The sequence below is a fragment of the Pseudomassariella vexata genome, assembly GCF_002105095.1.
Source record: "Pseudomassariella vexata strain CBS 129021 chromosome Unknown BCR38scaffold_15, whole genome shotgun sequence".
NCBI classification, from domain to species: Eukaryota; Fungi; Ascomycota; class Sordariomycetes; order Amphisphaeriales; family Pseudomassariaceae; genus Pseudomassariella; species Pseudomassariella vexata.
The window spans coordinates 80,033-104,368 of NW_024467970.1; the positions used below are offsets into that span (position 1 = coordinate 80,033).

General features: G+C 50.3%; 6 protein-coding genes across 6 annotated transcripts; 4 read left to right on the forward strand and 2 right to left on the reverse strand.

The window, feature by feature from the left end:
• Nucleotides 1-503: 503 nt before the first annotated feature.
• Nucleotides 504-1,346, forward strand: BCR38DRAFT_413041 (uncharacterized protein; the record flags this gene model as incomplete). Its single annotated transcript, XM_040858782.1, has 1 exon — nt 504-1,346. The coding sequence occupies one exon, from the start codon at nt 504-506 to the stop codon at nt 1,344-1,346; it is 843 nt and encodes a 280-aa protein (XP_040711534.1).
• A 1,680-nt stretch (nt 1,347-3,026) lies between these two features.
• On the forward strand, nt 3,027-4,434 carry BCR38DRAFT_68478 (putative ATP synthase subunit ATP9). The gene is made up of 3 exons (XM_040865559.1): nt 3,027-3,593; nt 3,726-4,051; nt 4,111-4,434. Exons 1-3 carry the CDS (start codon nt 3,479-3,481, stop codon nt 4,114-4,116), a joined length of 447 nt encoding a protein of 148 aa, XP_040711535.1. The 5' UTR covers nt 3,027-3,478; the 3' UTR covers nt 4,117-4,434.
• Nucleotides 4,435-6,691: 2,257 nt separating this feature from the next.
• Nucleotides 6,692-7,795, reverse strand: BCR38DRAFT_446388 (uncharacterized protein; the record flags this gene model as incomplete). Its single annotated transcript, XM_040861088.1, has 1 exon — nt 6,692-7,795. A coding segment is annotated over exon 1 (857 nt), but the record flags the coding sequence as incomplete, so codon positions are not given.
• Nucleotides 7,796-11,133: 3,338 nt separating this feature from the next.
• BCR38DRAFT_413044 (T-complex protein 1 subunit eta) lies at nt 11,134-12,927 on the forward strand (the record flags this gene model as incomplete). Its single annotated transcript, XM_040858783.1, has 3 exons — nt 11,134-11,179; nt 11,239-11,405; nt 11,467-12,927. The coding sequence occupies 3 exons, from the start codon at nt 11,134-11,136 to the stop codon at nt 12,925-12,927; spliced, it is 1,674 nt and encodes a 557-aa protein (XP_040711537.1).
• A 418-nt stretch (nt 12,928-13,345) lies between these two features.
• On the forward strand, nt 13,346-15,078 carry BCR38DRAFT_376629 (putative 40S ribosomal protein S2). Its single transcript, XM_040857349.1, has 3 exons — nt 13,346-13,444; nt 13,498-14,371; nt 14,428-15,078. The coding sequence occupies exons 1-3, from the start codon at nt 13,414-13,416 to the stop codon at nt 14,639-14,641; spliced, it is 1,119 nt and encodes a 372-aa protein (XP_040711538.1). The 5' UTR covers nt 13,346-13,413; the 3' UTR covers nt 14,642-15,078.
• A 3,684-nt stretch (nt 15,079-18,762) lies between these two features.
• BCR38DRAFT_446399 (NACHT domain-containing protein) lies at nt 18,763-21,019 on the reverse strand. The gene is made up of 2 exons (XM_040861089.1): nt 20,731-21,019; nt 18,763-20,677 (listed from the first exon to the last, which is right to left on the reverse strand). Exons 1-2 carry the CDS (start codon nt 20,933-20,935, stop codon nt 19,125-19,127), a joined length of 1,758 nt encoding a protein of 585 aa, XP_040711539.1. The 5' UTR covers nt 20,936-21,019; the 3' UTR covers nt 18,763-19,124.
• Between the last annotated feature and the right edge of the window lie 3,317 nt (nt 21,020-24,336).

Below are 24,336 nucleotides of genomic sequence, written 5' to 3' on the forward strand. Positions count from 1 at the left end.
CACCTTGGGTTTCTTCGGCTTACCTGCGAGAACTTCCAGGCTTCTGTGCAACGGTATGCAGATTCGACGACAGCATGGATCTCAAGTACATACCTTAACTTTTGGAGCTTTGCTTGGAACCGAATGCTTGGATTGTTAAGAATATTGACATGAGGCAATCTTTACTCCAACCAGGTCAACACCCCGCATGGATACAAATCAAGAGTCAAGAGAGCTAACTTGAAGTGCAAGAACAAAAGGTCTGTCATGCTTGTCATTGTCGTTGTGATCAAGTCGTTTGACACATACATGTTGTGTCTCCCCTGAGAAGGCAAACATTTGTGACAGTGTCCCGGCACTTATGACATACCACCGGTCATAGTTAGTAGTGAATATAGGTATGCAGCTGATTTTTGTGGAGAGCTTTTATTATAAAACCCCCATAGTCTGCTCGAACTAGCGCCCCGAACAAGACGCACCCAACCGCGCACGATATAAGCAGATATTCTACTAGCCCAAGCACCATGAATATGTTGCTCAATCCTCTCCATAGACTAAGAGCAGCAAAGTTCACACCCTTCCCCCAACTCCCAGTCGAACTGCGCCTCCAGGTCTGGGAAGAGGCCTTCGCACAAGAAGGCCGTCGTATAGTCCAAATATGCAACGACACCATCCTACCCTCCAAAAGCCTCATATCACCCCTTCTCGCAGTTGACTTTGAAAGCCGCCAATGCGGCCTCCGCACCTTCCCCCTCGTTCTCTCCGTATTTCAGTATACCTCAGATGAAGACACCTCCGACGAAGACTCCATCGGCAAGGTATACCTCCACCCCTTAAACGACATCTTCGCCTGGAACGACGACCCCACCGACCTCCATCCCCGCCTTGAAGAATTCACCCGTCGTCTTTGCCGCACGCGACCTCTATCCGAAGACCAGCGGGCCCAGATACGAACCGTCCTCAAATGGGAGATTCTCACCTGGGACGGCTCGCCCTGCCCGCCGCGCTGGCATCTGCCTCACCGGGACCGGATATACCGATGCAACCTGAGCAACCCGACTGTGTTCTGCGATTTCCTGAGTTGGCTGCCGCATGCACAGCGGCTTTTACTAGTTTATCTCGATGGGGGGCGGAATGTACAGAATCTGATATACCGCTTTGCACATGACTTGAGGACGCTGCACGGTGAGGAGTTGTTGGAGAGGTATAGAAATAAGGTGTGGGTTACGGGGGAATACTATATCTTTGCGCATAAGTGGAGGGCGCACTGGGGGGGCAGGGACTGCTGGCGGGAGACGGATGAGTTGGAGGCGTGGGAGAGGGAGCGAACTACGGTGATTACGCCGTCGTGGACTGTGTTCATGTAGATGCGATGGTGTTTAGGTGAGGTACGGGGGAGAAAACGGGCACAGCTTGGAAGCGACATATGAATAATTCCAGGGGATTTGATATTGAATACACCGAACAGGTCCTCGGTTGGCTGTTGGTTTGGATCAGAAGCGTAAGTTGTTGTTTTACAAACAGCTTTACAAACAGCTTTGAAGAAGCACAACTTGATTTGTTCCACGGCACCGATAAGTACGTGAAAGTCAGTATGTCAGGGGCTGGCTGGCGTTGTTCAGCAGACAGAGCATCTTTGTGGTCGGACAGAAACCATCTCATAGATAACCTGACAGGTCGACTCGGGTTCAGGTAATGAAAATGTAAAGTAAAGGGCTTTGTCGCATCGTCCAGACAAACGTGGTGAGAGCTGTCTTGTACTTTCAACACCGGATTCCCATTCAGGACGAATTTTGGCCTAAGTCACACCGAGCCACGCCCTCTGTATACCACAGCACAAGCCGTCCTGCGGCACAAAATGGCACATTTCAAATTAACTGCTGTCGCACCCATGTGACAGCTCAAGTAAGGAGAGCAGGGGTAGCTGTAACACCAGGCCCGACACAGCACATAGCTCAGATCTATCTAGGGCAGGGGGTGTGTGGTTTTCCGTCATTGCCGTCGCATCTAGGACTCAAAGGCATCAAGTCCGATCATATCTTCAATTATGGAACTTCAGGAGATGAAGCTGATCGATTTAGATGGAATAACGTGGAGAAACTGGCAGCTTGGCACTGAAGTCTTCAGGTTACATGTCGGCCTCCCGGCTCGGCGGACCAAATCTCGGGAATCAGTTAGCCAGTTATATTGTCGGATGACATCCGGCCCTGTTTGGATCCCTGTTCATCCGTCTTATTTTTTTCTCTCGACCTTCGTTTTTCTTGACCGCAGCAGCTCTTCAAGTTGTCAAACAATTTGTTCATATGTGGTTTTGGTTCATCGAGCTCCATGTAACAACGTCATGCCAGATCAATTCACAGCTGTCGCATTTATGCGCAGCATCAAATGCACTACCAGCAGCCACTTCATCGTTTTCAGGCTTCGAGGTGAAGAACCACACGGTCACGATTCATGGATCTGAGTGGTCGAAAAGCTTTTCGGATCAGACCCACTCTCGTTTTCTTACCATAGTACACATCTCGAATTCTGGCAGTTCAAATTGCCTTTCGCAGCTGTTGCGCCTTCGCCCGTCGGCTTGCTATGCTTTTGATTTCCTATTGTTTGCCAGCTATGTTGATCGTTTCTTTTTTGTCGTGGCAGCGGCGCTAAACGGCTCAAGCTGCCGCCGCCTCGAAGAGGAGGTAACTCGGGGACGAACTGGGTCGAGCTCCCTTTGAAGGTCTGGTCGTTCTCTTTCTTCGTTGATTCATCTTGAACCAGGGCTTGGGAGATGGAACATGGTCTTTATATATTCACTCATCGTCTTCCGTAACGTGCCGACGTTCCACCCCAGCATCTCAAACGATGACTGCGAGCCGCCAAGTGGGGGTCTCAGTGGGGTCACTCTAACGTCTTCGAACTCTTTGCTGTTAATGTTTCGAGTGTATTTGTTGTTATCGGTGGTGTATCGACGTGCTTGCTACACAGGTGTTGAAGTCACACTGGCGGATGCACCGGATAGTCTGGTAATAGATTTAGCAACCCTCGATATATCTCCTTAATCGTAAATCAAACCTTCTCCAAGATCAGGGCGTGAGTCGTGGATGTTGCCAAGGCTGACGAAAAAGCCTCAGGCCTGCGTGCGACGGGGCTCCAAACGGAGGTGGCTAAACACCCGATATTCCCCGCAGACCCTGCTATAGATAATATCGTCAGCCTTGTCTCGTTCGGGTAGCTGACGCAAATTTTTCTCAAGAGCTTGGGTCTTCTTCCGATCCACCCAGCTTGGTGGAGGTGGACTCTTTGTTCCTTGGCCCGAAGAACCTATGATATTCCGGTTTCCCAGCTGATGCCGACTGCCCTGGCCCCCTACGGGCTTTCCTGAACACTTGTTCTCTCAATTTTTGGAGCTCCCCTTCCTTCTTTCTTCCACACTTTCTAAGCTTCGCCTCTGCAACCTCGAGCCATCAACTTTGCTTTGCACACCTCTCCCCTCAAATCCACTCACACATCCATCACAATGGCCTCCGTTCGCGTCGCTGCCTCCAGAATGGCCTCGTCCATGGGCACCAAGGTCGCTCGCCCTGCCATGCGTGCCCAGATGGGCAGCATCGCCGCCAAGCGCACCATCACCAGTAAGCACCAGCTTTTTTCATCCTCAACCCGTAGCTATCCCCGGAGCTATTCCAATAGGGCCGTTACAAATGTTGTCCCAATGGCGTCTCAACAAAATCCTCCAATCGATGGCTAACCAATTGACCTTCCAGACAACGCCTTCCAGACTGTCAAGCGCCAACAGGCCTCCACCATCCTCAACGCCACCACCCGCCAGGCATTCCAGACACGCCGAGCATACTCCTCTGAGATCGCCCAGGCCATGGTTGAGGTTTCCAAGAACTTGGGTATGGGTTCCGCCGCCATTGGTCTGACCGGTGCTGGTATCGGTATTGGTCTCGTCTTTGCCGCCCTGTTGAACAGCGTTGCCCGCAACCCCGCCCTCCGTGGCCAGCTCTTCTCCTACGCCATTCTTGGTTTCGCCTTCGTCGAGGCCATCGGTCTTTTCGATCTTATGGTTGCCCTCATGGCCAAGTTCGTACGTGTCGTCCGGAAAATCCCTCAGAAAACGAAGTGCAACCCTAACATTCAAAACAGACCTAAACGCATTCTTCAACGCTTGGAGAAGCTGGTGCTCACACTACGCTCTGAACGTGTGATGATCTGTGCGATGGAGAGTCAATGTTCCCCGGCATGACGATGCTGCGGAACATCCTGTGTTCACCTGAAACCCAGCATAGACTAATAGATGTAGATAGACTCGCGGGATAGAAGGTGCACTAGAGAGGGGCGGTTAGCATCGCATTGTGACCTTCGTCGGCAGAGTCTAAGAAGTCGCGTTGGGACCTGTAAAATATAACCATCTTCCCGGAAATGTTTCCCAGGCTTTCGACTGCACAAGAACAACTTTCTATGTGGTCACACTTGCTTCCCTGGGGATTGGCACCGCTCAACTCCCGTATGTGTACAAACGTGTGAAATGATCTGAACTCAATTGACTTCAATCGTTACTCCACCAACGTACTACGTATACCGCATCGACTTGAATCTACCGCTTGTCTCGATAGCGATCTCGGTGTCCCACACCAGAACTGAGTGCTTTTCAATGGGGTCCACTCACACTGTGAGAACAGACCAGTGGTCGTACCTTGATCGCTTGATCTTTCACCCCCACAAGTACTCCTCTTTTCACCCCATCAGTCCTAGAAGCGTTCCAATCAAGTTTCGAAATCCCTATCTGATGGATATTTTCGTGGTCATGTGTAACGGTGCTCCCAAAAAGAAACAGACGAATGGGTTGAAGACGAGGTTAAATCAACATGCCTAACTTTCTTGAGGAAGTTGACCGGCCCACCTACCATAACGACACTGTCCAGCGGGTGGACTGGCCGAAGCCCTAACTGAGGAGGAGCCAGGTTCGTGTGCTTGCCAACCGTCATTCAACTTGCATCTTTTCGTCCAAAATCTGGAAGAGATGAACTCCAGATGAAATTAAGCGCCCGACCATTCTTCTGATGTCCGAGGGGACCGGGGAGAATGCCTGACTTCGGTTCGATCAGGTCCCCAACCCATCATCGTCTTGGCCACCCTTCTGTACCGTATTTTGGTCAGTGGTTGATGCTGTTGAACCGAACGACCAAGCCCCCGACGTGCCTCGCCGAGCACTCACTATCGACGATTGAAATTGGCAACGTGGTCGAGCAATGACATTGCTTGGTTGTATGCAGCGCAAGACTCCTTGTTGGAATGTCGACGATATTCGTTTCGAGTCTTCTTGGAAGCTTCTTGGAAGGGCAGTCCGTCGTTGCTGAACCCTCTTGTACTCTTTTGCGCTGTTGCTCGGCGACAGCCATGGGTCCATGATCTGGTGGATTGGTTCTGTGATGGATCATGGTACAAATATTGCTTCGGACAAGCGTATTCTTCGGCAGCCAGCCTCAATAAGAAGCCTCGGAGAGACCTTTGGTATGGGTATTGGTGGCCCTTCTGGAAACGGGTGATATTCGATCGACAATGCACTTTGGTATCACTTCGCTTTCTAGGAGCCTGGATGAACGCAAATGCGGGCCTTTCATAGGCCGTCCTTGCTGCTCAACTCTCGATACCAATGTCATGAAAGAACTGACGACAATACAGCTCAAAATGCCGCATCCTTCATCTGTTGGATTCGAGTCCATCGCGGGGTGGCGCGTGGTTTCCCTAAAGAGAGGCTAATGCGTCTGAATGGTTCCCGCCGTCTGAGGGCGTTTCTGGGTGTCGAAAACGACGTAATTCGAGGCAGCGAAAGGCTGACGAAATGGAGGAAACAAAACAAATGGCACGAAGTTAAAATAAGAATCGCCACGACTGTAATTTGCGTCGGCTCCTCACCTTGGCCGCAGTTTCCTTTCCCCTCACACATCAGGTGATTGAACTTCCAATCCTACCCCGACTTTACCCCAGACCCCGGGTTTTCCTCAAACCTTAGGCACCCCCACATGTGCAGGGGGCTCTTTCCTGTTTCGCGGCTTCCATCTTCTCATCTCTATGAGGTACTATCGATGCAGGAGGGTGTGGGACAGATCCAGGTTGATAACTCCTTGGTTACTTTGGACCTCATTCGTCGGTGCCCAACTTGCCATATGACCAGTCCGGATCTCATGACCGCGACAAAGTCCAAACGTTGCAAGTGACATCCACGATGCGAGTCATCCGTCACGCCACGCAAACGCGCTTTCTGCGGTACCATTATTGGTGTGACGTTCTCCAGTTGGCTATGTTCATTCGAATTGCCATCTCTGTGACTATTGTGTTCTAGTTGTACTCTTTCATACCAAAATCTACCCCAAGACGCATTGATCATCGTAATACACGGACAGTCTTCGATGGATGTGATCCCTTCATCTTCTCGAGATTCCAACCTCACAAATGTTCCCCCAATTCCTAGGCCTCCATGCGCAGTTGGTTTCTCTGTGCAACAACACATAACCCCATGCGAAACTCTTCACATGGCTTCAACGCATATGGTCCAGAATTCGTGCTTCTTGCCTTGCCCATCTTTTACAAGTCCAATAAGGATTATTCAGGACGAGCCTCATATACTCGAAGGACTCAGTGAGTTTCGGCGCCATCCACATTGTGAAGTAGAGGACTATATAGCATGCAATGAATGGCACACTACCTGAGTACAAATTTCCATGCGGTATATGTTAGACTTTACTTATGAAAAAAAAACTTATCCGACCAATGGCAATCTGTTCATGACGATTCGTACGTTATAGAACCTTACGAGTAGACTCAAGCCTGTACAGAATTATGCCCTCCATGCCTATGTTCGCGGCCATATCAGCCAGACTTTGTCAATAACAGCCCTCTAAGCGCCGTCCAGCTGTAAAATACCCCCTACCCATCACCTAAATATCTGTCACCTACATGGAAGCCCCATGCTCTCCGCCGTCTGCCACTCCAAAAACACCACACTCACATACCTCTTCCCATCATAATAAATACTCTTCCAGTCACCATTCGGAGCCAAAAGCAGTAAAACCCCGCGATTCACATTCAGAGCTTTAGCAGTGTTTTCATAAGTAGGAATGATATCCTCCGTCACGTCCGTCAACAAATTCCCATACACGGAGACATAAAACTCCAAATCCTGTGGCTCCTTAAAGTAGACTTGACACACGACAAAGTTCTTCTCGCGGTCATCCGGGTCCGGCGCCGAGAACACCTGGGTCTCGATCTGATTCCGCCACTCTGATTTAGAATCGAGCGGTAGCGCGCCGTGCTGCGTTACTGGGAACCCGCTGTGAGACTCGAGGATAACTGGGCCGATTTCCCAGAAACGCTGGTGGCGGGTTTCCTGGTCCTTTTCCTGTGTGAGGCTCTGAACAATGTCTACACCGAGTTGTTGTCTGCCCTGAAAGTCGAGATCTGGCTCTGATACGACTAAGAGGCCGATGGACACGTAGATAGCACCAAATAGAATGCCCCCGTACATGCTGGAGACCAGAGACTTGACCGTGCGTGGTGGGCCTTTGGATATAAAAGTCCCATGACACCGCTGGATGGGTCTCTGGCCGAAAAAAGGGCTTGGTCTTGAGCCTGTTCGGACCGGTGCCAGGCGAGATGTTGCACGCCATTGGACACCATGGCTCAAGCCAAGGCGACGCAACATGACAGCATACAAGTTGAGAATGCCACCACTTTGTTTGGAGAGTTGAAGCACTTTATCGGGTGCAAGCTTGAATATTTCGATAGTTATCGGCGGTGAGAAATTTGTCATTGAACGAGTGAAGTGAGGCGGCTGAGAAAATTACTGCAGCCACCTGTCTCACCACAGCGCATAGTCTAGCCCCAATCGACTACATGGTCCGTGCATAGGCAACTTCCCTTCCGGGTTGGTGGGTGTAAGTGCTGTTTTCCTTTGTTTCCATTTTGAAGCGAAGTATACATGTTTCTCTTTGAAGTGTGGAGTGAGTTATCTACCAAATTTCTGAAGCTTCGATCGTCTCAGGGCTAATACGAAATTCGCCGAAATAGATATTTTGGGACTTGGTAACAGGGGCGTCATTCAGAGAACAGCAACGCTGGTAAAGCCGTGAGTGAAACATATTTTCAAGTATCCCATTGAAAAATTTTGATCAAGAGCCACTCAAGTACACGAACCTCAGGCATGTTCAGAACCCATGATGGAGTCGGCAGAGGATGATGCTCTGTGATGAAATGCAGGGGATATACAAACACAAATAGTCATGCGATGCATAGCCCTATTACTGTTCATTAAAGTACCACACCGGCACCACAGCTTGAAAAAAACAACTCCAGCCCTTTGGATCCCATCTGGGTGGCTATCACATAATTTCAAAGGGAGCTGCTGCCAGATCCCTTGGATCCCTTGATGGCTTGCAACCTCGCTTTCGCAGCGCCTTTCATACAATATTTTGTTATAATTATATCCAATAATTCGAACATGACGCTCCTCCTACAACTACATATTTATATGTTGTAATCCCTTCCGTTTGAGGACCCAGTTCCTTAGCGGACAATGCTCTTGCTCGCCCTGGGGGAAGCGGGGCTGGTCAACGTTACGTTAATTCCGGTTCTTCTCCTCAATTTCCTGCATTTCCAGCATCGCCTTGGAGGCCTTCTTGTTGAGCTTCCCCAAATTTGTTTTTGGCGATCCTCGATCACTCGCCTCTTTTCATGACGCCTACTCGTTCTTGAGATGGCTTCGCTTGTTCACCTTAGCCTTAGCACTGACGGTAAGCCACGGGGCGATGCTTAGCCCGTCCTCTACAGTATTACGGAGGTAATTCAGCTTGCGTTTATTATCTCGCGTTCTTTTATCGGTGCCTTTACGATCATTCGGCTAATCGAATCGTCTGTTTTCTGCTGGGGATGGATGATATAACCAAGGTCGTTGACCACGTATCTTGAATATAAATTTTTTAATGATACTGGAGACCAGGACGTCGCTGTCGGGGATTGACGCCATTGACAGACCGTGGACAGCTTTATGGGTTTATTACAAGAGGTGCCGTATCAATGGAGCTCGATAACTAGTGCAGAACTCACCGGGACCGTAAGTTCTATTGTTGTTGCTCATGGAGATACATAAAGTGTGTTTTAACGGATTAACCGAGCGGTGATGAAGATGCCTCGCATTTGTAGTTGAGGCAAGTCTTGAGTTGCGACGGAGCTAGAGGGTAAACAGCCAATGGCACTGTCTTAAAAGTAAGAAAGTCGACCGATCAGATGATTTGTAGATGGGTAGAGAAATTCATCCAAAGGCCACTTGAAGTGTCGATACTTCCATTAAGCGATCCATAAAGGCGGTGAACGGCATATAATCCATTTCGGAACCTGGCAAAAGGATGTGGTAAAGGTAGCGGGTCGTAAGTTTGCTGAGAAAGGGATCAGCTGTAGGTGCTTTAGAACAATTTACAAGATAACCGGATAAATTTGGAGGGGGGATAGGTGTGGCCGGACAGTGAACGATTACGTTCTTGCAAACTGCGCATGTCATGGTAGTTGCTAGTGATACACCTAGCAAATATTAGCCCCTATAAGCGGTTTTAGACATGTCAAACCATAGCCACTTAAGTATTTAAGATAGGTAGTTTGGTTTTCCGTATTATTGGTTGCAAATCGGAAAACTCACTAAGGTTAGTATTGCTAACTGATACAAAACCTTAATTCTATACAATTTTGGGTTGATCGAAGTGACAACATTTACACTGCTTATGTAATGAAGACAGCCATTTGAAATGACAAGAGGCTTCTCAAATCGAACTCCAGGCGGCCGTTTTGTAGTGTAAAGCCACAAAGGAAAATGTGCGAAGGCGTGAGCTTAGAACAATGGGACATTAGTTTTTACACGGGGATTAGGAATTAGTCTCTGACCAAGGGAATGGATGATGCAAGTTTCTGACAACTAACGTCAACATATAATAATAACAGTCGAAACCGACCAGAAAACCAAACAAGTACTTGATGAAGAAGCCCCTAAAAGACAGGGAAACAAAAGAGAAAACATCAAAAATGGTTCCCGAGAGGTTTGAAGTCTCGACTTTCGCTTCATCTCATAGATCTCAGTTTCTATCATGAATATGAAATACGCAGTCCTGGAGACCGGAACTATAATCTTCATACTGGAGATCCCATGAAGAGAAGCCTCGTTTGCATATATGAGGAGGAAGCCGGCAAGGGATTGTCATAGGATAAGGGATTTCTCAAGCAACCATATTTGCAGATGACATGGTGGGCTTGTAAAAATTACCCAATATCCTATCCCGTAGTATGAACTACTAAAGGCAAGTTGCAAAGGGAGTAACTCGGATTGAGTAAGCTGTGAAACAATATATATAATGTGTTCTGTGCAAAACACTCAATGGCATTCAAACAGCAACGTTGAAGGGAGCTACTGCTAAGCCTGAAAGGATATGCAGGGGTTTTGTAAAAAGCCATACTGTGGTATGTTCATAAGCATGGAGTCGTCTTATTTTGCGTGCCTCTTTTCTTGTTCTCCAGATGCGGCAATCTGAGCACAAATAAATCGTAGTGAGTTCCAACTATAGTTGCCTGGCTGCATTTAAAAATGCCTGTGTCCTTCATCCCACATGCAATTTCAATTTTACATCTATGGTTTGTGTTGGGAGGATGCCCAGCGCTGCATCCAGGAGAAAACGGGTGGCACTTCGGGAGGTGGAAGGTTCGAAAGTACGAGCGAAACAGTGAAATAGGTTCACTGTCAGTCGAAATCATTGGTCATCAAAGAAGCAAGAATATAATCGTCAAGCCTAATTACCAATAATCCAATCAAGCATAGGAGAAATGTCCTCCCATATCTTATTCTTGCCAGCTTGAAAAGTTACAGACGAAAGTTGCTCCTTGTAAAGAGAAGTAGTGCAATCGGGAGAACTGGTCTGTGCACACACCTATGCGGGTCAGGCTTGGCAATCGCGGAAGGCTGCAACAATTTTCTGAAGCTCCCAAGCTTGCAGCACCAAAGGTTTGGAAGTCAACATAACCCCACGAACGACTGTCCCCTCGAACCATACGCGCCAATACGCTGACGAGTCTTCTGATACTCCTCCTGCCAGATTTTCCATCGTATCACGACTGCAAACTCTGCCCAACATGTCGTTCGGCGGGCAAACCCCCACCATCATCGTCCTGAAAGAAGGTGAGAGCCCCTCACTGAAAATAAAAATGGAGGACCTCCATCTGATGCCATTTGCTTAGGAACCGATACCTCGCAGGGAAAGGGCCAGATTGTCTCCAACATCAATGCATGTTTAGCAGTTCAGGCAACCATAAAGTCGACACTGGGTCCATATGGCGGTGATTTGCTCATGGTGGATGAGAATGGTAGACAGACCATCACCAACGATGGCGCTACGGTTATGAAGGTGGGTTAAAGTACTGCAGCGAAGGCGGGAATATTACCAAAGCTGACTCGAAATCCCCCAGTTGCTCGATATTGTGCATCCGGCAGCCCGAATCCTCGTCGACATTGCGAGATCACAAGACGCTGAAGTCGGCGATGGCACAACGTCTGTGGTAGTATTGGCGGGTGAGATTATGAAAGAGATCAAGGAACACGTCGAGCAAGGTGTCAGCTCCCAGATCATCATCAAGGGTCTACGGAGGGCGTCGACTATGGCGGTGAACAAGATCAAGGAGATCGCAGTCCGAACCGACGAGGCTAGCAGAAGGGAGACCCTTGCCAAGCTTGCCGGCACAGCCATGACGAGCAAGCTGATCAAGCGAAACACCACTTTCTTCACTAAGATGGTGGTCGACGCTGTCTTATCACTCGACCAGGATGACCTGGATGAGAAACTCATTGGCATCAAGAAGATCCCCGGCGGCTCTCTCACCGACTCGCTTTTCGTTAACGGTGTTGCGTTCAAGAAGACCTTCTCCTATGCCGGTTTTGAGCAACAACCTAAAGTATTCAGCAAGCCCAAGATTGTCTGCCTGAACGTCGAACTTGAGCTCAAGGCGGAGAAGGACAACGCGGAGGTACGAGTCGAACAGGTTTCGGAATACCAGGCTATTGTTGATGCCGAATGGCAAATCATCTTCAAGAAGCTGGAAGCAGTATACCAGACTGGCGCCAAAGTTGTCTTATCCAAGCTGCCCATCGGTGACTTGGCAACCCAATACTTTGCCGACCGCGACATCTTCTGTGCTGGCCGTGTAGCCGCCGCAGATATGGAACGTGTTGTTCAGGCCACTGGTGCCACGATCCAGTCGACATGCTCGGATATCCAAGCACATCACCTTGGAACTTGCGGGTCTTTCGACGAGCGCCAGATTGGTGGCGAGCGTTTCAACTTCTTCGAGGACTGTCCAGAGGCCAAGACGTGTACTCTTGTTCTGCGTGGTGGTGCCGAACAGTTCATCGCAGAGGTCGAGCGCTCCCTGCACGATGCTATCATGATCGTCAAGCGAGCTATCAAGAACCACATGATTGTTGGTGGTGGCGGTGCCTGCGAGATGGAGATTTCAGCTTACCTACACAACTTCGCCGACAAGAAGGTGCCGCACAAGCAACAGGCCATCATCAAGTCGTTCGCCAAGGCGATGGAGATCATCCCCCGTCAACTATGCGACAATGCCGGATTCGACGCTACCGACATCCTCAACAAGCTGCGTGTAGAACACCGCAAGGGCAGCACGTGGGCAGGAGTTGATTTTACGAATGAGGGCGTTGCGGATATGATGGAACGATTTGTGTGGGAGCCCGCGTTGGTGAAGATCAATGCTATCCAGGCAGCTACGGAGGCAAGTTGTCTAATACTAGGTGTGGACGAGACAATTAGAAACGAAGAAAGCGCGCAGCCTCAAGCGCCTGGACAGGCGCTGCCCCCTGGTGCTGCGCAGAGAGCGTTGAGAGGACGTGGACGTGGCATGCCAAGACGGTAAACTTGACGAAGAATACGTAAGAGATGACATCACTGTTGGTGTATGATACCTAAAAGCAATGCTTCTAGATTCAGGTATGGAAAAGGCGCGATATAGATGAAGGGTAGTCCCATGACGTCTTCTGTAGTCTCCCAGATATCAAGGGCCTTTGGCTCATAATGAATGAGTAAAAATCTTGTCATACACCATGAATTTCTTCCATGCTGCCACATGTAACTGCTCGTACCAGATTCTCAAAATTAATTTATTCACTAGAAGAAAACATTCGGGATGAATTGCTTCAACTTTCGATCCAGGAGGAAGACAAAAAGTGATATACGGGAACGCTCCAGGCTGCCGGGTCAATGTGCGAGTAGTTACTCGGAACGGATTAACCCGGCACCGCTTGATCCAGCTTTTGACTTGTGCAACCGTAAAAGTCGTGAACCGCATCGACGAGTGGCAGCTTCTCGGGACAATTGAGTTGGCCGACCCTCAATCGCGGCTATGATAATCAGGGAGTTTGGTTTTCGCCATGGTAAGTGGATACAATTTGGACCCTAATTGGGCTATCTGACAGCTCTTCTCTAGGCCGCAAGGCACTGGCGACGCCTCTACGCCAAACATGGCTCCGCACACTATCGACAGAAACATCAGGCACACCCGTAGCCTTCGCCGATCCAGCTCTTGAGTCCGCACTTCAAGGCTCACCAGACACCCGAACCGTCACCAAGACCCCTGCACTATTCAATCAGGCCGCGAAACCTACCCGCCGCCGACCCGTAATCCCCGACACGACCAAGGAAGACTGGGAAGCAGCTCAGGAACTGCGCAGGAATATTGGTCGAGTCGGTTCAAGGATCCAGCGCACTTACTCCCCCTTCGACGTCTTCCGCAACCCTCCCGGTCCCAAAGATGTCACTCTTGAGCTTCTCATGGCCTCCCAGGCCCATATGGGTCACCATACCTCCGTCTGGAACCCAGCCAATGCCCGGTACATCTACGGTGTTCGTGAAGGCATCCACATTATCTCTCTGGAAGAAACGGCAGCACATCTCCGTCGCGCAGCCCGCGTTGTCGAGGAAATCGCCTACCGTGGTGGTCTGATTCTCTTCGTGGGCACACGACCGGGCCAGACTCAAATCGTCACACAAGCGGCGCGTCTCGCCGGCGCATGCCAGCTGTTCACCAAATGGATCCCCGGCACAATCACCAATAGTGACAAGATCTTGAACCGCATGCCCATGAAGGTGGTGGACCAGTTTGACCAGGAGCTGCAAGGGTTCAACTCCCATTTGATGGAGCGGAGGGCGCTGGTGCCCGATCTGGTCATCTGCTTGAACCCCATGGAGAATTTCACTATGCTGCGCGAGTGTGGGCATGTCAATGTTCCGACTATTGGCGTCATTGACACGAATGCGGAGCCTACCTGGGTTACTTATGCTATTCCCGCCAACGACGACAGGTACTGTAGACTCGGAATAATTCGGCCTCTGGAACTCCTTTGCTAACGAGAGGCAGTCTTCGATGTCTTGCCGTAATAGGTAGCGTTCTCGGTAGGGCAGGTCAAGCGGGCCAGCGCCGGCGACTGGAAGATGCCAAGAAGGGTAAGGTGGAGTGGACCACGCCAATGGAGATACAGCAGTGGATGACGATTCAAAATCGACAGGCCGAGTATGCGGCGCGGGCTGCAAGGGAGAAGCAGGAAGAGAATGCCTCGGCCGCGAGTGCGTAGGGCTAGAAGTCAGACTGGCCTAGTTCATCGGGAGGCGGTTGTAGCGGATCCCAGTGGAAGTCCCTGGACATAGGGGGAATCGAAAACCCATTGGCTCTAGAACTGTAGATTTTCCTCGGAAAGCTCATCGTAGACTCGGGACGTGGCCGAGATGTGTTGCAGATTAGGGTATCTGTAGGCTAGATGGGTACAAGGCTCCCCCGAGTCGAAAGACTCAGAGATGTAAATTAGAAAAATGTCTTAGGCTCTGGCTACTCTGCGCTCAGTCCATATATCTGTTGGACCACGCACAGTGCTACATGTGCCGCTGTTCTGGGACGTCTTTATGTCAGGAAGCTTGCTCAGGTCATTAATTCATAGGTAATGAGGCTGTGGCGGCACTTGCAAGATAGCAAGGTACAATATTACACCGAGATATTGAATCAACAGCATTCATCCAAAGGGTTTCGTTCTTCGACATTCGAATCTCTCGCCTAGGCTCGTCATGTTGTGTCATTGTAGCAGTTACCATGTTTCTATCTCATGAAGCTCACTCAGCTCAGGGCCTCTCGGGCAAGTTTAGAAATGTGGGTGCTGGATAGATGATATTGCATGGTTGAGTGACCTGGTTTTAGAAATTTATAATACCTCCCTATGATATTAATAGACTGAGTGGCGAGATGGTGGCAACTAATAGCACAGGTGTAAAATACCATTCTCTAAAAGACGAGTCACAGTTATTTAAGAAAGTCGCCAATATAGAAGTTGTCGTAGTATAACTAATAATGCCACTGCGTTTTGTCCCTGGAATCTGCCATGCGTAAAAGTAACAATACTTGGAAGGTTTAAGTGTGGGTTACATGTCTGCAGCACTTACTCTCCAAATGAAACTATTTCACTGCGGGAACAGTAAAGAGGTAATAGGAGACGTAGAAGTGCTAATGTTTAATTCACAAGCTGGACATCAATAGTTACTATCCCTAGGAACAACAGCTTGGATGATAAATAGCAGCATAAACCATTCATTCACCCCCTAGCCCCCTTACAAGATATAAGAACAAGTGCCTTTCCGCTTCAAAATGACGCCCTCCCCAAACCAAACTAAATTGACCAACTAAAAGTAAGAACAACCAATCACCTCACGAACACCATCCCTTTTCCCATAATAAATACCAAAGATGGCTGGCCGAAATTCCCAATTGGTTCCAGAGCAACTCGAACAACACCAGCTTCCCCAGGAGCTCTAGCTCCGCGGTTGTTATTGTTAAAGTAGAAGGAGACGAAGGACTTGGGTAGGGTAAGGAAGGTATCTGAATTGAGTTTGAAAGAGTTGTGGAGCTGTTGTGTTTGTTTGCTCAGGGGTGCCGATGATGGGTTGTGGTGTTTGAATAATGATCGGGTGCTGTCTTATTACCCGGCACTGACTAATTGCCTACACGAAGTTATATGCATGTCTTTAGCTGCTGAAACGACTTTAGAGTATCGAGATATTTTGGAATCCTCTCGAAACGCAGCAGAGACAGCATAGAAATATTGGGCTCTAGGTTTGCCGTTGTCACAGACCTGGAATTACGCTGATGGCCACGGGCGTGACTATCTAGGCAAATCGGGCATCTTTGCATCGCCAGGGCTAATACGATATATGGCTTTTTATAGGGGTAAGCCTGCAGTTATACAAAAGTCATACAAGTCGTGGCACAGCCCTCTGATCTCTTGCATTCCGACAAAACAAAATTGCTTTTGCGTTTTTGGCGATTTATACAAGACAGTGAATTACCCTAGGGATAGAGATCCTCTTCTGGCCCGTTCGTACTACTTCATCTCATCTCGTCTCGGCAAACAGATGACGCCCGCCACAGATGTCGCCACCTAGAAATCCACCTTTCGCAGTAACAGATCAACTGGAGCTGGGCCAGTCCTCTAACCTAAGTCCTCGCCCTCAGCACAACATTTGCCTGGATATTCCCGCATTTCACTGCAGGATATCAACGCAAGATTTTGGACTTCTCGACAAGCAATCCAGCTCCGAGGATATGGATCAGATAGCAAATAATATATATCTCAGGTTCTATAGCTTTGTGTAGTAACATTCCCTTGCGCTTCGTGTGATGGCGCAATGGTCATACGCATAGCCAATGTCGTCATAAACCTAGACCACAGCGCTTTGACACCTTCTGTAACCTTCGATAGCAAGGGTATTGCCGAATGCCGTAACAGGTCCACAGGCCTATCGCAAGACCAATCAGCAATAGATTCTGATATTGATTATTAATAAATGAAGTCATACAAATTACTAGAAGATTCTAAACCCTTGCGAGAAATTCTATATATTTGAGGTTACCCCTAGAACCCTCTAAGGATAAGGGTAAGAAAAATATATACATCGGAGAGATGGGAGGCAGAAGTCAGTATGTTTGATTTAACGTCTAGGATAGTGGTTCTCTGGGAATGTTAATATCAAGACAAACCCTGATGAACACCCGATTCCAATATCTCGTATTGCGCTGACTGAACATGAAGGTCTATAGCTAGGAGGTAACCAAAGTACATCTTGATCTTGCCATGTAACCCAGTGGTTGTGTATACCATACTCACAGTCGCTATCGGCCACCGAATGGATGGAGCCGCTATAGCCCTCGAGTGTCTGCAGGCAGGCGCCGCTGCTCGCGTCCCAGAGCTTGACGGTCTGGTCGTACGAGGCCGAAGCCAGCCGGCGGCCGTCGGGCGAGAAGGCCACCGAATCGACGGGGTCGCTATGGCCCTCGAGCGTCTGCAGGCAGGCGCCGCTGCTCGCGTCCCAGAGCTTGACGGTCCGGTCGTCCGAGGCCGAGGCCAGCCGGCGGCCGTCGGGCGAGAAGGCCACCGAACCGACGAGGTGGCTATGGCCCTCGAGCGTCTGCAGGCAGGCGCCGCTGCTCGCGTCCCAGAGCTTGACGGTCCGGTCGTCCGAGGCCGAGGCCAGCCGGCGGCCGTCGGGCGAGAAGGCCACCGAACCGACGAAATGGCTATGGCCATCGAGCGTCTGCAGGCAGGCGCCGCTGCTCGCGTCCCAGAGCTTGACGGTCCGGTCGTACGAGGCCGAGGCCAGCCGGCGGCCGTCGGGCGAGAAGGCCACCGAACCGACGAGATGGCTATGGCCCTCGAGCGTCTGCAGGCAGGCGCCGCTGCTCGCGTCCCAGAGCTTGACGGTCTGGTCGTCCGAGGCCGAGGCCAGCCGGCGGCCGTCGGGCGAGAAGGCCACCGAACCGACGAGGTGGCTATGGCCCTCGAGCGTCTGCAGGCAGGCGCCGCTGCTCGCGTCCCAGAGCTTGACGGTCCGGTCGTACGAGGCCGAGGTCAGCCGGCGGCCGTCGGGCGAGAAGGCCACCGAATGGACGGAATCGCTATGGCCCTCGAGCGTCTGCAGGCAGGCGCCGCTGCTCGCGTCCCAGAGCTTGACGGTCCGGTCGTACGAGGCCGAGGCCAGCCGGCGGCCGTCGGGCGAGAAGGCCACCGAACCGACGAGATCGCTATGGCCCTCGAGCGTCTGCAGGCAGGCGCCGCTGCTCGCGTCCCAGAGCTTGACGGTCCGGTCGTACGAGGCCGAGGCCAGCCGGCGGCCGTCGGGCGAGAAGGCCACCGAACCGACGAAATGGCTATGGCCATCGAGCGTCTGCAGGCAGGCGCCGCTGCTCGCGTCCCAGAGCTTGACGGTCCGGTCGTCCGAGGCCGAGGCCAGCCGGCGGCCGTCGGGCGAGAAGGCCACCGAACCGATGAGGTCGCTATGGCCCTCGAGCGTCTGCAGGCAGGCGCCGCTGCTCGCGTCCCAGAGCTTGACGGTCCGGTCGTACGAGGCCGAGGCCAGCCGGCGGCCGTCGGGCGAGAAGGCCACCGAACCGACGAGATCGCTATGGCCCTCGAGCGTCTGCAGGCAGGCGCCGCTGCTCGCGTCCCAGAGCTTGACGGTCCGGTCGTACGAGGCCGAGGCCAGCCGGCGGCCGTCGGGCGAGAAGGCCACCGAACCGACGAGGTGGCTATGGCCCTCGAGCGTCTGCAGGCAGGCGCCGCTGCTCGCGTCCCAGAGCTTGACGGTCCGGTCGTCCGAGGCCGAGGCCAGCCGGCGGCCGTCGGGCGAGAAGGCCACCGAACCGACGAAATGGCTATGGCCCTCGAGCGTCTGCAGGCAGGCGCCGCTGCTCGCGTCCCAGAGCTTGACGGTCCGGTCGTACGAGGCCGAGGCCAGCCGGCGGCCGTCGGGCGAGAAGGCCACCGAACCGACGAGGTGGCTATGGCCCTCGAGCGTCTGCAGGCATGCACTCCAATCTAGTTCTAGAGTTGGCTTCACTGTAACCCAGTCTGGCTGTTCTTTCCTAAAGTGTTGCCGTATCAAACTGCGGGCAGGGCTGAAAACGAGTGCTGATACATATACCTGGAGAGGAGTGTTCTCGATAATCCATTTATTTTGGAGAATGAATCGGTATGCATCGTAGACTAGGTCGGCAAGAGCAGAGTCGACTAGTTTCTGCTAAAAAATGTTAAGAATTTTCGGAGACGAAAGTTGAGGTAACCTCAAACCTACTCGAACGAAAGCCTCAAGCTTTATTATCGAAACCACACCTTCCGATAGACTTTTCAATAGACTAAGAGCTTCAAGCCAGTAGAGATACTTCTCACGTAGAAACTTGGAGAGCTCAGCACCGCTCTCGGTGTGTATTTCGTTTATATCGCGGAGATGATCAGCCCAGTAAATACAGGAATAGCGTGCAGTAACTAATGGATCGGGTATAGGCGTCTGGATCTGTTCGATACGACATCCGAGATCTGGTGAGTCGAATAAATTTCGACGGAGTATACTAGACATAACCTGCAGAGACCTCGAGAAGATCAAGCTATGTTTCTCTCGCATACTAGAGGGAAAGAGGGATTTGTCCGTAGATAAGAAATCCCTGGCCGATTGATGTACGATATAGACGATATCATCTCGTCTTGTGAGGAAGGACCCGCACATATCTGTGATTTTCGCTATCGATACGTTTTGAGGTAAGTCAGATAGAACAGCTAATTCTCCTAAGTGAAGCGGGCGGTAGGTAGTAACAACCGTTGAGAGAACACTCCGACAAAAGTCAGGTTGTTTACGCTCTAGCTGTTGAATTTGTTGTATCATCCGACGGTACAACTCTTCTAAGCCGAGCGGCATTTCGTCCAAAACAGCTAATACATCCCAGCTCTCTACTTTTCGAAGTTCTTCGACGACGAGAGCTACCCATAGAAATGTTCCATTGGCCTTACGTCGCATTATATGGCGAACTTGATCCTGGAGCGACTGGTCGTACTGGACTGCTTCTAGCTTCGAAATGCAATAGCTTATGTATATCTCGACAGCGCGGGACACCTGCTCTGCATTCTCCTTCAGCTCTAAGCTTAGTCTCGCTCTAGACCCCGTAGGACCTAATTCTTTATCGATATCAGGCCTGTTGCGGCTAGACAAAATCCACTTAACGCGAGACAAAGAGGATGTGTCCCTGATTAGGTTTAGGAGCTGCGACAAATGCGTCTCGCATTCGTCGAGTGCGTCGATAATCAAGTAAGTGCTCTGTAGATCCGGGTCTTGCAGGATATTAGAAAGGATCTCAGACAGGGCTACCCTTGCGTTTGGATCCTCAAACAGTTGTCGTCCCGCGGAATCGTACTTCTTCCGTACGTGCGAGATCAGCGACTCCTGCTGTTCGACGAGCTGGTAGATAAGGCCGCGTAACACAGCGGTGGCGTTATTAATCCGCGAGTCGGTAGCCTGGCAGAAGAAGAAAGAGATAATCTTGGCTTCGGTATTCAACTTGAGCTCTTTCTCCAACTCTTCAATAATGCCACAGAGCAGCATCGTTTTCCCCTTCCCCGGATCGCCCTTAATCCAGAGCAGGTGACTTTGTGGATCGTTTCGCCATCGGACGAAATCGGCATGTTGGAGAATCCAGCGATACGAGCCTTCTAGCAGGCCACCTTTTGCTTGCACAATACGCTTTTTATCGTGGGGTGGGTAAGTGGATCGTAAGTCGGGGAGACATTGGCTGCGTGATACTCCTGTCCTGCTCGTTAGCCATTAATCATCGGATGCGTGAACGAGAGCATCGAACCATAATTCACGTCTCCTCCGATAGAGATGTTTGAATTATGGACAGCTTGTAGGCCCTCTCCATGAAATTCCGCTTGCACAGCAGGCCCATGAAGCCCGATGGCAGAATCCAGAGTTGCTGTTGCCTGTCGCTTTTCAGATCGGTCCCTGAACATGAGGTCCGTAGAGCCTTCGTTAGACCGGCGTCGTTTGGATCTGCCATCCATAGTGTGGCCGTCTGGTTGGTGAACAGATGGCAAAATCGGGTTAAGAGTTGTTAACCTCACGAAATGAAAGCGTAAGGCTGAGGGATGCGCTGGACGAGCTAATAAAACTGCAGGGATGTCGATAACGTCATCAGCTACAACCCGGTTTGGGAAGTAACCAAAGGAGCGAGGTGTCTCTGCAGATTGTGTGGGATATTATTGAACAAGTACAGATGTGTCGAGAGCTCATTTACTGTAATTACTTCTTGTACTGATTTATTGTACCGACTGTTAGGAGTTCTCGAAGACAATGCGCCCGGTCGTGATCGTCTGTACCTACATTTTAACCCTCGAACTCAAAAGGTTTCGATCTACTTGGTAATGTTGCTTCCGGCCTTATCTAAGCCCACTTATGCTACTCGGTGCAATTCCTAATCTGTACAAATCCTCTGTCACTATCCAGAGGCCGTGAGGCACTACATAGTACTAGCACGGTGCAAGAGCTGTGGGACCATTGGAAAATTGGCTAGTGCGACGGTAATTCGGCTCATTCTTCGAGGTCAGACATCAGTCAGGTGGGGTTCATTTTGAGGGCGGAGGGGCAGTCTCAATTCCTGCCACCGAATCCGAGCACGCTGCTGCACAAGCTGCATTAGACAAGCTTAATAATACCAACTGGATCGGGATGCCACAGACCTGTTATCATACCTTCCAACCGCCGTCAACCCTGACATGGTCCTTATCCAACCTTCCTTCAATCCGATCAGCGTTGAGTAGGGCTCCTCGCTGCGAGTATCGGGCTAAGAGGGCACGATGATCTTACATGAGGTGGAAGCGCACTTGGTTCGCAATGGACTGGAGCCGAGGCAAGCCGCCCCTGCTGTATGCCTCTTGGAACAATAAGGCAGTACGTAAGCCAAGGCTGCCCGGCAACTACTATGAGGTCGCATCTCAGCTCCAATGCACCGTGCGGGCTTGGCCGTATCTCAGGAGTGCAACGTCATCTATCGGAAGATCCAGCGCTGGCCTGAGGAGAGTCTCTTATCGACGTGGGCGTTCGCAAATGCAGTCTGCCGTAAGCTGGATGTTGATGGCCTCAAGAAAGACATGCCACTGTTAGGGTTGTCAAAATGGCGTTGAGGCTTTGGCATAGTAAGACGATGAATATGACTGACTCGGGGGTCTTCATCGGGGTGACCAAGGCTTGAATTGAAGTTGGTAGTTGACCACATAGGGTTGCTATTATGATAAAACTCTGCTGAGAAAGACTGAAACGGCGGCTGGCCATAGACTAAGCTCTTGGTGATCCCATCGTACACAGAGAATGTACTCCAAAGTGACCCTGTACCTCGGTTTCTTTTACTGCTGCTATCTTGTCGTTCTGCTGATAATAGTACTTCATAAAATCATGGAAATACACAAGGGGGGTTGCCTAAGCGTCTGACCTTTTAAATTAAGGAGCTACCTTATACACATGTCACATCTCGTGGTAGGGAGAGATGACTATTATGTAGTGCAGGTCGCCTTGCTTTCCTGATAGAGTTACATGAAGTTATTGGAGGGCACCTAATGTCACTAATTACCAAGAGCTCTATTACCGAACCAGTGGGGTATATGAAGTGTAGCACCCGTTTGCCCGGGTTGATATTCCACACTTTGACCGACTGAAAGTGGTGCTCCCGGGACGAGGTCCAACATGTCACAATTTTACTACTTACTGAAGTCTATTTGCTTACCTGAATTTGGTTCTTCAATTAGAAGTAGTCGTGTGACTATATGAATCCGTCTCCAGCTCTCTACTTTACCCCTATTCTAAGCCAGAACCCCTCCGATCTGCTAGTTAATTTTACTTGCTGAATTCGTCCACCTGGATTTTGCATCTGAAGTAGACGATGATGGTGATACCTGGCTCTATAGCAGTGATATCTGGTAGATCCTGAGTCGTCTCTACCAATGAATAATTGCCCCTATCACGTTAGAAAGTAACAATCGGCCACACCGCCTAGCCCATCACTTCAGACTCCGAACCCTTGCAAAAGGGTATTCCGAATCACATCTCATACAACTCACTTTTTGGATCGAATTATCTTTTGTTTATTCTTTTACCTACACCCATTGTCTTCCTAGCTTCATAAACCTGTACTGGCACCCGCCCAACCGCTCCCGCCGCGTTGGTCTGTCGATAACTCGAGGGTCATCAACGAGGGCTTCCCAAGTCATACATACTCCGTATTCACCAGTAGCCATCGGGAGCGTGGATAACTTACGCGCCCCTGAAGAGTTTCGACCCTCTCTCGTCAGATCCGATAATCTCATTCAAACTCCAAAGCTTCTGCCACAAACATGTCGACGCCAACACACACTAGCTCCAAACCACCCGTACCTTCCAAAATGCCGCCAAACTTGCGGGAGGTCGAGGCCTACGAGGAAGGTATTCTCCGATGCTTGGATGAATCCATGGGTTTCCAAGCTGGCGATTCCGTCAAAAGAGCTGCTCGCACGCACTTCGTGAAGGCTCGATTGAAGGACTGGAGTTTTCAAGTAGCGTAGAACTTTCCTGGATCTCAATATCCCATACAAGGTGGTCGAATTGGCCCGCTCGTCAATGAGGACCAATCCGTTCATGACTACGATGAACAAGACAGGAGATTGCGAATAGGGACCGAGTTTCACAGATTCATGGCCTCCACATAGAAATCAGGTATCTGATAAAGGAGTACTTGCTGATAGTTGGTCGGTACTACGTCCCCAGTAATCACAATATACCACGCCACCCCACTCAGAAATACTGGCTCGATCCGGGGTTCGTTGCACGCACCTTCAGAGGCATGTACTCTTTACTATATAGGAAGTTGATCACTAATGGAATCGGGTGTCATGATGTGATCGATCCATGTTCCTCAACCGTTAAAATATTACTTTGCTAACTGATTCAAAGAGCGCGGACAGAAGAGACTGTAGGTTCACTTCGAGTCTGATGAAGGGCGCCAGTGAGGCGTTCAAGAAGGAAGCAAAGCCAAATCTTCTGGGGTCAAATCAGTTCATTTTCCGCTCAGCATTTCTTTTTGGCAACTCACCAGTCCGATAACCACCCCAGGGAGTGACTGGAAACATGCATCTCGCGAAAGACCTGAGCTATGCATTTCATGCACGAGACGTACATTGCTCGGCAGAATACTACTGTAATGGCTATTTGCCATCACCAGTAACAACAACTAATGTCTGCATAATTGGCAGAGTGGCGTCGGATCTGTTAGGTCGAATAGAATACAGAGCTTTGGGTGAGACGGTGCGGTAATCTGCGGCGACTGACAAAGCTCAGGCGCCTCCAATTTGCCTTCTCCAACTACGTCTGTCCATCTTCTACTGTCACATGGTTCAAGTTGTCTATCAGGAGCCGTCGAAGCCCTGGGACCGGCGTG